The following is a 13,526-nucleotide window of genomic DNA, read 5'->3' as shown; positions in this document are numbered from 1 at the left end:
ATGAAACCTTCAGTGTCTAACATTGATAGAAACATTCTATATTTCTGGCTGTTCTGTAAGAAATTTATATATTTTGCACAGTAAATCCATCCTCTATTTTAAAGATTTAACAGCAGAACATGTTCTCAGTTGTTAGCAAATCCTAACCTACTGAAAGAGTGCATTTACGGTACTAAATGCATCCCAATAACAAAGAAATACCTCACCTGGAGGCACTCCAGATGAGATGGAGGATGGCGTTACTGCTCCACTTCCAGCTGCTGTCATGGCTGCCACCTCAATGGTGTATGTAGTTAGGGAAGTCAGTCCTGTTATCTTGTATTCTAGAGTTGTGTTTGACAATTTGTGGCTCACACGACTATCGTTTCTATTAAGCACCTCCCACGAAACCTGGTAACCTGTACAGGAGATAGATTTTCAACAAGCATTAGTCCTTGTCTTTGTTTTTGAAGCAGATTTGTCTTATTGTTAGAGTGCATCCTTCATCAGTGACACTACTCTGCCAGCTTGTGGGCTGATATGATTTAAATTGACACAGATCAAAGTCTTCATACAGGAAAATTGACTGAATGGTAATGATACATACAAGCTCATGATATAGTGTTGAAAGCAATTCAAATATTGAAAATAGTCAGAAACACTAGTGTTCTTTTGGAGCAGAACTTATTGATCTGCTGCCCAAACTTGTCATTTGCTTGCCTGGTTAACCCTATGGACAAAGCAAACCCTTTGTACCTGAGTTAACCTTAAGGATGGATTCACCTTAACATGAATTGAGTTTCACTTGTTCTCACCACCACCCCATGGAGCCTCCACATCCAACGCATCATTCTCCGCAATTTCCACCATCTTCAGCGGGACCCATACCCATTTTACTTCCCCTATTCTCTGCATTCCACAGGGATCACTCCCTCCATGATTCTCTTATCCATTTGTGCCTCCTCCACTAATCTCCTTCCTGGCTCTTAACCCTGCAAGTGCCACACCTGCCCCTTCACCTCCTCCCTCATCTTCAGTCAGGGCTCCAAACAGTCCTTCCAGCTGAGGCAATACTTCACCTCTGAAATTGTTGGGAACATCTATTGTATCTGGTGTTCCTGACGCAGCCTCCTCTACGTTGGAGAAACCTGACGTAAATTGGGGAACCGCCTTGTCGAGAACCTCAGCTTCAGCAGCAAGAAGCAGAATTTCCCCATGTCCAACCATTTCAATTCCAATTTCCAACTAGGTTCTGGCATGTTGGTCCATGGCTTCCTCTTCTGCCACAACACTGGTGAAGCAACAACTCACATTCCATCCAGGTAGCCTCCAACCTGAGGGCATGAACATCAATTTCTGCAACTTCCTGTGATTTTCCCCTTCCCCCTTCCTTCTTCTTCGCTTCTCCACTCTGGCCTCTTACCTCTTCTCCACACTAGCTTATCACATCCTCTGGAACCCTCCTCCTTCCCTTTGTCCCACGATCCACTCTCCTCTCCCATCAGACTCCTTCTTCGCCAGATCCTTGTCTTTTTCACTTATTACCTCCAAGCTTCTTACTTTATCTCCCCTCTCCTACTCATCTGTCTTCACTTCCCACCTTCTAGTTTGTCCTTCCCCTAACCTCACCACCTCATCTGGTATCTACCCCCTTCCTTTCCAAACCTGATGAAGGGTCTCGGCCCAAAACATCGACTAATTACTTATTCTGCAGCTGCTACCAGATCTGCTGAGTTCCCCCAGCATTTTGTGTGTGTGTTGCTCAAGGGGTGACAGAAACTCAGGCACACATGACGGTAATAAACAAGACATCATTTGGGTTCTCTATTCAAGGCAATGATCCTTGGCTGTTTCTCAGATTGCTGAGCAACCTGTACCATCAAAGGGTTAACATCATCATCTGTAGTAACTACTGATAAAATACTTCCAGTTATGTGTTAAAATGAAGAACATTCAGGAATGCTCTCAAGGTTTCTGTATGCAGATAAATTCTACTCTTTCATCGAACTTCAGGGCTCTCAGTACCAGTAACTGTGGTGTTCACTGTTCAGGCTAACAAAATGGCTTCTCTGTATTGTTCTAATGAAATGGCTTCTCTGTAATGTTAATTAATGCTGTAATGGGTTTCTGTGTCTGGAATGTTTGGGTTATGACTGCAGATAAGGGGGGAACTAACCAATGGCGAATTGTTATGCTATCTTGTATGTGTAAACTGAGCGGGAGTTCACGGTCTTTTCGGGAGGAGAGCAAGGACAGACGTGTGAAGAGCGGATAGCGGTTCCAGGGCGGCTGATCCTGGACATCAGCGATTTGGATGGTGGCTGAAGGCTTGGAAGGTCATTGTGGAGGAACCGGAGGCGTGAGCTCCAACGTATTAAAATATTATGTGCACAAACCGATAAACATACTGCTTTGGCACCTTTGTTTCTGCTAACCCATCCCTAAGAAATAACTATAAAGTTGCAATTACAAACGTTTGTACTTACTTGCCTTTGGTGCATTGTCTGGTATTTGTTTTGCGAGCGTGTACTTGGGGGGGGGCATTACACCGTATTTACACTGCACTGTTGGCGGGGCAATGGTGGTTCAACCTAGGTGAATGGGGGGGGGTAAATTGGGGGCATGGATGCTACAGAACATTTTGTCAGAGGTACATGCAAGCAGAACAAAAATCTGGCATAGACTCATGAGCCTATTAGCTCAGAGTGTGACAGATTAAATGATGCTATGTAAAGTGGCATGCAAGCACAGATGAGCACAAATCAGAATACTTGTCAAAATTTCACATGTATTTTTTGACAGGAGTATTACTGAAAGATAACGAGTATATCAATCTTTTATTGCCCTGGGTATACTGAACCGCTTGAGTACTTTGCATAGAGGAAAACCAGGCAGATGGTAGGGTGGGTTTGGGTGGGGAAGAAATTCTATACATTTAAGGGAGCCCATCAGTTTCTGTGCATCATTTTAAATGGATGAAATGATGGGTGGCCTCCTCTATTGCTAAGCTCTGCCAATTTCTATTATTTCTTAATGTCCTGTGTCTGCATGTCCAATACACTCAGGCATGTGAAAAGAAAATTCTGCCAAATATATGGTAAAAAAAAAAGGAATCTCTTTAAGATTTTGAGATGGTGTGTTTAGGTACAAAGATAATTTCTCTCCTCATTTACCACCCAAAGAGCACAAATCTCAACTCAAGATTATTGAGTCTGGAAACCAAACCAGAGCATGAATGTCACGTTGGCCCTTGGCCCAAACATCTGCTGTTTATGGCAACTGATAAACATCTGAGAGAATAAGATAGAGGCATGTTTCTGTTAACTGCTGTGGAGTACACTGCAGTTTGGATGTTGCAATGAAATAGGTCTGAGGGTGTCTGCTGTTCCTGCAAGCTTTGATCTTTTAACACTGTGTTAAATGGTTCAGAAATGGCAGGAGAAGTAGACAGAACATGTGGAAGTAATGGTTATGAAGTGTGATATCAGAACTCAACTGAAAACAGAGGGAACATTAAAAAGCAATCAATCTTTATATGACTCAGAATCTGTACAACAAATTCCAGTAACCTTAAATCACTGGTGTAAATTGTATGTTTCGTTTTCTTTTATAGCAGAAACAATTGAATATACTTAGAAAATCATTTTATTTTCTAATGGCAGATAAAATAGAGCACAATAATTGGTTCTTCTTAGTTGAATCTTTTGAACAGAAACAAGAATTTTCCTTTTGATCATTTGAAATAAACTCTAAAACTGAAGTGACACAGTTAATAGAGCTGCTATTTCATATCTCTAGCACCCTCAGTTCAGTCCTGATGAGGGGAGTTGATACGTTCTCCATAGAGAGCCCCAGTTTCCTCTCACATCCCAAAGATGTGCATGTTGGGACGTGAGCTGGCCACAGTAAATTACTCTTTAGCACACGGGTGAAAAGGAAAATTCACGGGAGATGACAGAAAAGTGGGGTGAGTAGATTGGGATTAGTGTAAACCAGGTGTAGGAGGGTATTTGTCTGGTATGGACTCAGTGGGTCAAAAGGTCTGTTTCTCTGCTGTGTGACTCCATGATAAATTAAGTTCTGAAGAAACCTTAGTGGTTATGTACAATCAATAAAAACAATTATTAAAATTGCATTCATTAAAATATAAACATATTTAATTAACAAGTAGTATCAATAAGGCTTGAATGACAGCAAATTATCATGTCTGAAATTGACTGATCTTTATCTTATTAGTTTCCAAAATATAATTTTTAAAAAATAGATTTAACTGCAACTTCTAATCTAGAAACACCTTTAATATGATAAAATTACTTACGGGGTTTCATAATTACATCAGCAAATAAATTTGAAACTCAATCAAATATTAGAATACACAACTAATGCAAGTCCCAAAGGAGAGCAGGAAGGGGTGACAAACTAGAATGGTTTTGGGAGAAAATTCCAATCGTTACAGTTTTGCAATGAAAGAGAATTAGATGTACTGATACAAAAGAGGTCAAATTGGGAGGGTGTAGATAGCTGAATGTTACAGGACTGGAAGAGATACCAGAAACAGGGAGTGGTGCGGACATGGATGGATTTGAAATTTAAATTTTAAAAACAAGGTTTTTCTTTAACAAGGTCTGTGAACAGGGATCTTGACTGCTACAAAACTATCTAAAGTACAAAATTGGCTCCTCTTGTAAAATCAGAAGTAACAAGCCTTGGTTTGAATTTTAAATTTCACATAAAGAAGGTGACCTGAACAGCATTTCTACTCTTAAGAAATCTTACATAAGTACTTCTGTTTCTGTCCTGCAATGATGCTGAAAAACTAATTCACACCTTTATATCAAATAGACTAGATTACTGCAATGCACTTCTTACTGACCTTCCAAAGCAATCTATTGACAAACCTCAACTCATTCAGAATGCCACTGCTAACCTTTTAACCAAAACTAGAATGAGGGAGCATATCACTCCCATACTAGCTACTCTGCATTGGCATTCTGTATCTGTTGGAATTGATTTTAAAGTCTTCTTATTTGTTTTTAAAGCTCTTAATGGTTTGAGACCAGAGTATATCACATAATCACTTTTGTTTTATAATATAGTTTCAGCTCTCAGGACTTCTTCTGCTGGCCTCTTAAATTTAAACAATCTCCCTGAGAAGTTGATTGTCAGGTCAGCTTTATTGAACCACGCTCCTAAACGGTAGAATTCATTACCTAAAACTGTAGAAGATGCAGATTCAGCTGACACTTTCAAAACTATTTATTTAACCTTGCTTTCATGTAACATCTTTTTGTCTTTTATATTCATCTGTTATTGTCTTTTATTTTCATGTTTGCACTTGATCTCCTTGTAAAGCACCTTGAGCTACGTCGTCTGTATGAAAACCACTCTGTAAATAAGTTACTATTACAGGTTTTCCCCGCTATCAGAAAGTACAGCATTTCTATGAAACCTTTTGTAAGCTGAAATGGAGTAAAGCGAAGAAACAATCACCATTTTTGAGCATTCCCAGACCCACGAAATAACCTACCAAATAGCACATAAAACCTAAAATAACACTAACATATAGTAAAAGCAGGAATGATATGATAAGTACAAAGCCTATATAAAGTAGGAATAATGTATGTACAGTGTAGTTTCTCTTACCAGAATCAGGAAGATTTAGCCAAAACCGATTTGTAGAAAAAAATCGGCACGTACACGAATGTGCACTCACCTGCCCGCGCAAGGCTTCACTGTCATGGTAGTCTTTCTCAGTGTTTAAAGCGAGCACCTTTTTTCGTAAAAGCGAAAATCCTCTTAGGATTTCTTTCGGTTAGCGAAAACAGGTACTAATGTAGGTCTTTTGTAAAAGTAAAGTGGCGTAAAGCGAAATTTCGTAAAGCGGGGGACACCTGTATTATCGGAATCAAAAATGCTTGGTAGTAGAATTTCGATTCAGATATCTGGATAAGGAAAAGCATTAGATTCATCTTTGTCTGCAATCATAATAATCCTTGTGTTGTACAACACAGTGCACTTTTTAAAAAACTATTCATTCTTGTGATGAAAATGTCACTTATAACACCAGCACTGATGGTACATGCCAGAATGTCCTCAAGAAGGTATTTGTTGTTGAAACCCTACAGTCCATATGGTGATGATACAACCATAAATATTTTTGAGCGTGCACTACAAATTAGCAGCTGGGTGAATTTTCACATATCATCGTGGAAGCAGATTTTAAGGTTCCATAGGTCTGCAAAAGATTTTGTGTAATCTCAAATCCTGACATGATATTTGGTTTCTGTTTAACATAATGGAGTTATTGACAATTGTTCTCTGTCTGATACTTAAAGGCTTATGTAGCAGGCATGATTTATGTGGCAGTGTGGTTAAGTTGATTGGTGATATGATAAGATTTGTGAAACAGATAGCCAATAGATTTTTGAGGCATGAAATGTTAAAAGTGAAGGTAGAAACAACTGTTATCTTGAAAGTAATACTTGCTTTCTAAAGTACTGTTCAATATTATGTTTGTCATATCATAATTCTCACTGTCAATACTCATGAAACAGACTATAATCCTGTTCTTTAATATGTTGTGGTAGGAATTGGTCTTGAATTAAAAAAAACAGAAAATTATGTCCCTATTTCAGAAATCTGAACAGCCAATAACCTAAAAATTCTTCAGTGATTGAAAATGTGTAGTAACTATGTGATCACAGCAGGCCTTGAGATTCCATTTCTAAAATGCTGAATGTCTCAGGATTCCTTTCTGTACAAAGGATTGTGTGGTTTGTCGGAGGTGCGATAGAGAGTGCGGAAGACAGAACGTCTCAGGCAAAAAGGGATCAAAAGCTGTGTGACCTATGTTGCATGCAGGCTACATATGTACCAACGAAAACAAAACCCAGCTGTTTTTGGATATGGGGCTCAGGAGAACGCATCATTAATACATAAGGCTTAGAAGAAAAGAAAATCCCAAACTTCATGATCCATCTCATAAATCCCACTCAACACACACAAAATGCTGGGGAAACTAAATCCCAATAAATAAATAAATAAATAAATAAATAGACAGGCAGACAGACAGACAGATAAATAAATAAATAAATAAATAAATAAATACATACATACATACCCCGATTTTGGTTATTGATAACCAAAACAATTGGATAACACACATAAACATTAGTCAATATCTTAACACTTCCATTTTATTGTAAGCCCACTTGCTCAAAGAAGCTGTCTGTATTTCAATTTTGATGAGTACATTGAAGGGATTAGTTGCAATATGATTGGAATTGAAATATTCATTGGAACTGAACAGCTATCTGATAAGCTATTTCCATTAACAAAAACTGCAGCGTATAGAACAGGTGACCAATTCATTACAGTTTACCAAAAAATGTGATAATTCACTCAAGGTCTAATGGAATATTGAATACAGTGGATTGTGCACTTACTAGACCCAGATCAATTACAATATTGAAGCAGGCTACTCAACAAAATTTTGTGCATCGGTGCATATCATCTTCTGAACAAGACTCCTAATCCCAAATGCTGGCTCATGTTCCAAATCACTTCGTTTTCCCTTCTGTCCATAAATTATACGACCTTTTTTTAACACTGGTACAGTTAATGATTTCAGTTACCAACTCCAATATTAGATAGATCACCTTTACAATGTCCTGTGTAAAAAATCTTGTAATGCTCTATGTTTCAAATATCATTTGATCTTTTGTGTATCTCTGCCTTGTTTCAGTCCCTCAAACCGCTAGAAACATGTCCACTATTTTACAGTTTCCTATCCTTTCACTGGTTTACAAACCACGATGTAATCATCTCTTAATCCTTTCTGATAAAAAGTCTTTCATTCTTCTGCTGATCAAAACCTTTGTCAGAAGTAACACATAGCATCTGAAGAATCTCTTGTGTTTATGATCTTTGCTAGGAAGTTATTATTTCATACAATTGAATCCACAGCGGTTGCAATCTGTGAGATTATGACAAAATCAAGTATTTTCCACCAGTACTTCACTCACTTGTGAACAGTAGCAGGGAACAGTTTCCGTCACTGAGACAAGATGGCACGAAGTAATCTTCAACGGCAACATCTGTTTGGCGCTCATCAAGAGCTAAAATATTGATTGGTCTAGCAATTGATACTCCACGTATGAGGAGGCATCTGCTGACATTTAAGGGCTGAATGGAAAATCCTACAACAAATAGTGGATGCAGCCCAGTTCATCACAGGTTGAGCCTTCCCACCCACTGAGCATAACTACATGAAGAACTGTCATAGGAAAGCAGCATCCATCATTGGCGCCTGCAGCATCCAGGACACGCTCTCTGCTCACTGCTGTCATCCAGAAGGTACAGGAGCATTAGGACTTGCACTACCAGGTTCAGAAAGTTATTACCCCTTAACCATCAGGCTCCTGAACCAGAGGAGATAACTTCACTCGTCCCATCACTGAGTCATTCCCACAACCAACAGATACTCTTTCAAGGACTCTTCATCTCACGTTCTTGATATTTATTGTTTATTTATATTATTGTTTCTTCTTTTTGCATTTGCACAGTTTGTGGCCATCTGCACTCTGACTGAGCACCCTAGTTGGACAGTCTTTCATAGATTCCGTTACAGATATTATTCTATAGATTTGTAGAGTATGCCCACAGAAAATTAATCTCAGGGTTGTATATGGTGACATACAGTGACATGCAAAAGTTTGGGCGCCCTGGTCAAAACTTCTGTTACTGTGAATAGCTAAGCGAGTAAAAGATGACCTGATTTCCAAAAGGCATAAAGTTAAAGATGAACAACAACACACACAAAATGCTGGTAGAACACAGCAGGCCAGGCAGCATCTATAGGGAGAAGCGCTGTCGACGTTTCGGGCCGAGACCCTTCATCAGGACGACAGCACTTCTCCCTATAGATGCTGCCTGGCCTGCTGTGTTCCACCAGCATTTTGTGTGTGTTGTTCTTTGAATTTCCAGCATCTGCAGATTTCCTCGTGTTTGCAAGTTAAAGATGACACATTTCTTTAATATTTTAAGCAAGATTACTTTTTATTTCCATCTTTTACAGTTTCAAAATAACAAAAAAGGAAAAAGGGCCCAAAGCAAAAGTTTGGGCACCCTACATGCTCAGTACTTAGTAACACCCCCTTTGGCAAGTATCACAGCTTGTAAACGCTTTCTGTAGCCAGTTAGGAGTCTTTCAATTTTTGTTTGGAGGATTTTCGCCCATTCTTCCTTGCAAAAGGCTTCTAGTTCTGTGAGATTCTTGGGCCATCATGCATGCACTGCTCTTTTGAGGTCTATCCACAGATTTTCAATGATGTTTAGGTCGGGGGACTGTGAGGGACATGGCAAAACCTTCAGTTTGCGCCTCTTGAGGTAGTCCATTGTGGATTTTGAGGTGCGTTTAGGATCATTATCCTGTTGTAGAAGCCGTCCTCTTTTCATCTTCAGCTTTTTTACAGATGGTGTGATGTTTACTTTCAGAATTTGCTGGTATTTAATTGAATTAATTCTTCCCTCTACCAGTGAAATGTTCCCTGTGCCACTGGCTGCAACACAAGCCCAAAGCATGATTGATCCACACCCGTGCTTAACAGTTGGAGAGGTGTTCTTTTCATGAAATTCTGCACCCTTTTTTCTCCAGACATACCTTTGCTCATTGCAGCCAAAAAATTCTATTTTAACTTTAGCAGTCCACAGGACTTGTTTCCAAACTGCATTAGATGTTCCTTTGCAAACTTCTGCCGCTGAATTTTGTGGTGAGGATGCAGGAAAGGTTTTCTTCTGATGACTCTTCCATGAAGGTCATATTTGTGCAGGTGTCGCTGCACAGTAGAACAGTGCACCACCACTCCAGAGTCTGCTAAATCTTCCTTAAGGTGTTTTGCAGTCAAACAGGGGTTTTGATCTGCCTTTACAGCAATCCTATGCGCAGTTCTCTCGGAAAGTTTTCTTGGTCTTCCAGACCTCAACTTGACCTCCACCGTTCCTGTTAACTGCCACTTCTTAATTACATTACGAACTAAGGAAACGGCTACCTGAAAACACTTTGCTATCTTCTTACAGCCTTCTCCTGTTTTGTAGGCATAATTTATTTTAATTTTCAGAGTGCTAGGCAGCTGCTTAGAGAAGCCAATGGCTCAAGGTTTGAGGAGTCAGTGTATTTATAAAACTTTGAAATTTGCATCACCTGGTCTTTCCTAACGATGACTGTGAACAAGCCAAAGACTTAACAAGATAATTAAGGTCTGCGACTTTGATAAAAGTTATCTGAGAGCTCAAATCTCTTGGGCTGCCCAAACTTTTGCATGGTGCTCCTTTCCTTTTTTTCCCCACTCTAAAATTGTACAAAACAAAAATAATACACTAATTTTGCTTAAAATGTTGAAAAAAATGTTTCATCTTTAACTTTATGAATTTTGGAGATCAGTTCATCTTCTACTCACTTAACTATTCACAGTAACAGAAATTTTGACCGGGGTGCCCAAACTTTTCCAGGCCACTGTATATGCACTTTCATAATATGTACTTTGAACTTTGAATGTCACGTAAAATGTCTGAAAGCATTGATTATGGAAGTTGCACTTTGAATGAATATCTTCCCCAAACATTTTCAACAGACTGGGAGTTGGTGGAGAAGATGACCACAGAAGATGCTGGAAACACTCAGCAGGGCAGGCAGTATCTATGGAAACGAGAGTAGAGCTAATGATTCAGGCTGAAGACCTTTCATCAAAGCTCGGGAAGAGGGTTAAACAGTAGCTAAAGTTGCAGAAAAGGTGATGGAAAGGATAGATCGGACAAAGGAAACCTCTTTGAAACAGAGGGTGAGGGGTAGGATTGCCTGGATATGTTATACTCTGCTTTTGCTGGAGAATAAGAAAAGGGAGGAAAACAGGAGATAGAAAATGTTGCAGAATAAGGTGAGCTAGAATACTAACCCACTACACACACAAAATGCTGGAGGAACTTCCTGAAGAATGATCTCAGTCTGAAACATCAACTGTTTATTCCTGTACATAGATGCTGCCTGACTTGCTGAGTTCCTCCAGCACTTTGTGTGTGTTGTTCAAAATTTCCAGCATCTACAGAATCTCCTGTGTTTCAGATTAACCTTCCATTTTCTTTGTAACTCTAAATAATTAATGGTCCACATCCTACTTAGCACTGCCTGTTTCTCAAATACATTCCTGCTCTACTTTCATTGTTAGAACAGCCTTCTGGAGCTCTCCACATCTGAAGAACATGATATGGTGTCATCAGTGGTAGCAATTAGTCCTCAGATGGTAGAAACTGAGACCTTACTCTTAGACTATAGCTCATGTTGTTAAGGACCTATCTCCAGTAATTGATTTCAATGATTAAGACTTTAAAAATTATTCTTTGTAAAACATATGAAATAATAATGTAATAGTAGTCTATCTAAAAAAGGAGAGAAATAAAGAAAGCAAACGAAGAAGCATAGGTAAACCTACATATTTAGTGAAGATCAGCAGCTCCACACAAATGAAGGGAGTTTAATTAGATACTGAAGTTGAAGATGATGGGGAACTGCCCCTGGTGATTATAGGGGTGGAGCGAGAGTTTGGAGCTGCTAACATTCAAGCTCCAATGCATTTCTTGCTTCAGAACACAGAAGTGGGAATTACAAACCCAATGAGTTGCGAAAAAACATCCAGCTGGTTCTCTTTCAAACTGCTGGCAAAAGGTAAGCACAATTCAGGCCAGTACCAACAATGTGCAAGGAGAAGAAAAAAATACTAGTGCTATTTGTAATATGAAGATGTTGAAAGGTTTTTAAACAGAAACCAGTTTCTGTTCTTATACCTGCCGACCTCCGCTGTTTGCACATGACTTCCTGCTGTTCATATATGCAGAGCTTTCTTTTCCCCCACAGTGGATGTCCTGCCTGCTCTTATTTATAAAGAATCCTCTGGACAATCAATTCCTGATTTCACAATCCTGATCTGGCTCTCATGTTTTATATTTTAAGTTTGCTATTAATATTCACTTTCATTTAAATACTTCACCAATTTCAACCAGTTTCACTGGTTTATAAAGTGTTAACACTTTATTAAATTATAAAGAGCATTGTAACTGGATGATTAATTGCTAACCTACTGAGTTGTTAGATCCTGTTTCATCTAAATTAGTATTTGCTTTCATTTCTTAATTCAGTCAGGAATGATGTTATGCCTTCTAGTTTTGCATGCAAATTTGCAATGCCTGATCTCTTCTGTAGAGATGATAACAGATTGAATATGACAATTTAATTTTCTTACCTCATCTCCCTGCTGTAGTAAAGAGTGGACTAATGGGCAGGAGCAGTGGGAGGAAAGAGGTCTGGTCTAGCTGGGAAAGATAGGAAAATGGGGTTTGTGGGAAACTAAACAATCATTGAGGGTTATGCTGGGATATGGATCTTTAGCAGGAATCCCACTGATATGTTGCTGTCTGATAGGAGAAACCATGAGCACTGCTGTAGGAGGAAAACTACAAAGAAGAATTGGATTTAGTCCACAGCTTGTTGTCTGATGCCCAATTTTCTGGGCTGGCAGCCTGACTTCTATTCTGTAGCCAGTTCTTTAAAATTAAAAAAAAACATGCTGCTGTACACGACGCTGTTGTGCAGTTCTGGCCAGCAAGAAGGATGTCATTTAGCTGGAATAGATGCAGCAAAGTTTCACAACAATCATATAAATTCACAAGGATGATATCGAGACTGAATGGCTTAAGTTACAAGTAGAGATTGGAAAGGCAGTGCTGTTTTCCCTGAAGTCGAGGTGGTGTTGTTGACCTTATTGAGGCATATAAAACCACGAGGGGCTTGTGCAAGGGGAAGTTGCCATAGTCTTTTTCAGAGGGTAGAGGAGGGCATCATTTTAAGATGAAAGGGCTTGAGGGGCAACTTTTCCACACTGAGGGTGGTGGGTTTGTGGAAGGAGCCGCTAAAGGAACAGGCAGCATTGCGTCCAATTGCAGCATTTAAAATACATTTGGACTGGTTCATGGATGGTGAAGGATGAGGGGGGATGTGGGCTAAATGCAGGCAAGTGGGACGAGCTCAGGTTGGCAACTTGATCAGTATGGACGAGGAGACTGAAGAGCGTGTTTCTGCGCTGAGTACCTCTACGACTCTGTGGCAGTTTTAATAAAAGGTGAATCGGAACATTTTTCTACCTGTGAGGATCCCGTTTTTCTCCTGTGGTTCTTGCCAGCTGACTTTCAAAGAGGTATCAAGGATTTCAGAAAACATCAAGTGCCCTATGGGTCCTGGTCCTGTGAAAATGTAAAAGAAGACAGTTAAAGACAGTGATGGGCAAATCTAATGTAGCACTCGGTTATTTCAGAAAAAAAACACTGAAGAACATCTGATCACACAACCCACAAATTCAAGGGGTTACACGTATACTCTGAAATCATGAGACAATTTCAAGTGGGGGAGAAAATACCGCCCTTGCATTGCTTATCTCAGTTGGACATTTAATGCAACCCAGTAAGCACTTCAGCACTGACCCTGGGGTGACATCAAATCA

At 39.5% G+C, this 13,526-nt stretch overlaps 1 protein-coding gene across 2 annotated transcripts in view; it reads right to left on the bottom strand.

Moving 5' to 3' along the window:
- sdk1a (sidekick cell adhesion molecule 1a) overlaps nt 1–13,526 on the bottom strand; it is a 781,818-nt gene that overhangs the window by 161,564 nt on the left and 606,728 nt on the right. For both annotated transcript variants that reach the window (XM_059979483.1, XM_059979484.1), the window contains exons 20-21: nt 13,171–13,269; nt 207–398 (exon numbers count right to left, since the gene is read on the bottom strand). In XM_059979483.1, the coding sequence (XP_059835466.1) occupies nt 207–398; nt 13,171–13,269 (291 nt within the window). The remainder of the gene's footprint in view (nt 1–206; nt 399–13,170; nt 13,270–13,526) is intronic.

This window comes from Hypanus sabinus, chromosome 9 (assembly GCF_030144855.1).
Source record: "Hypanus sabinus isolate sHypSab1 chromosome 9, sHypSab1.hap1, whole genome shotgun sequence".
Classification (NCBI taxonomy): domain Eukaryota; kingdom Metazoa; phylum Chordata; class Chondrichthyes; order Myliobatiformes; family Dasyatidae; genus Hypanus; species Hypanus sabinus.
The sequence above is the reverse complement of the archived record's forward strand: the minus strand, read 5'-3'. Positions and strand labels throughout refer to the sequence as shown.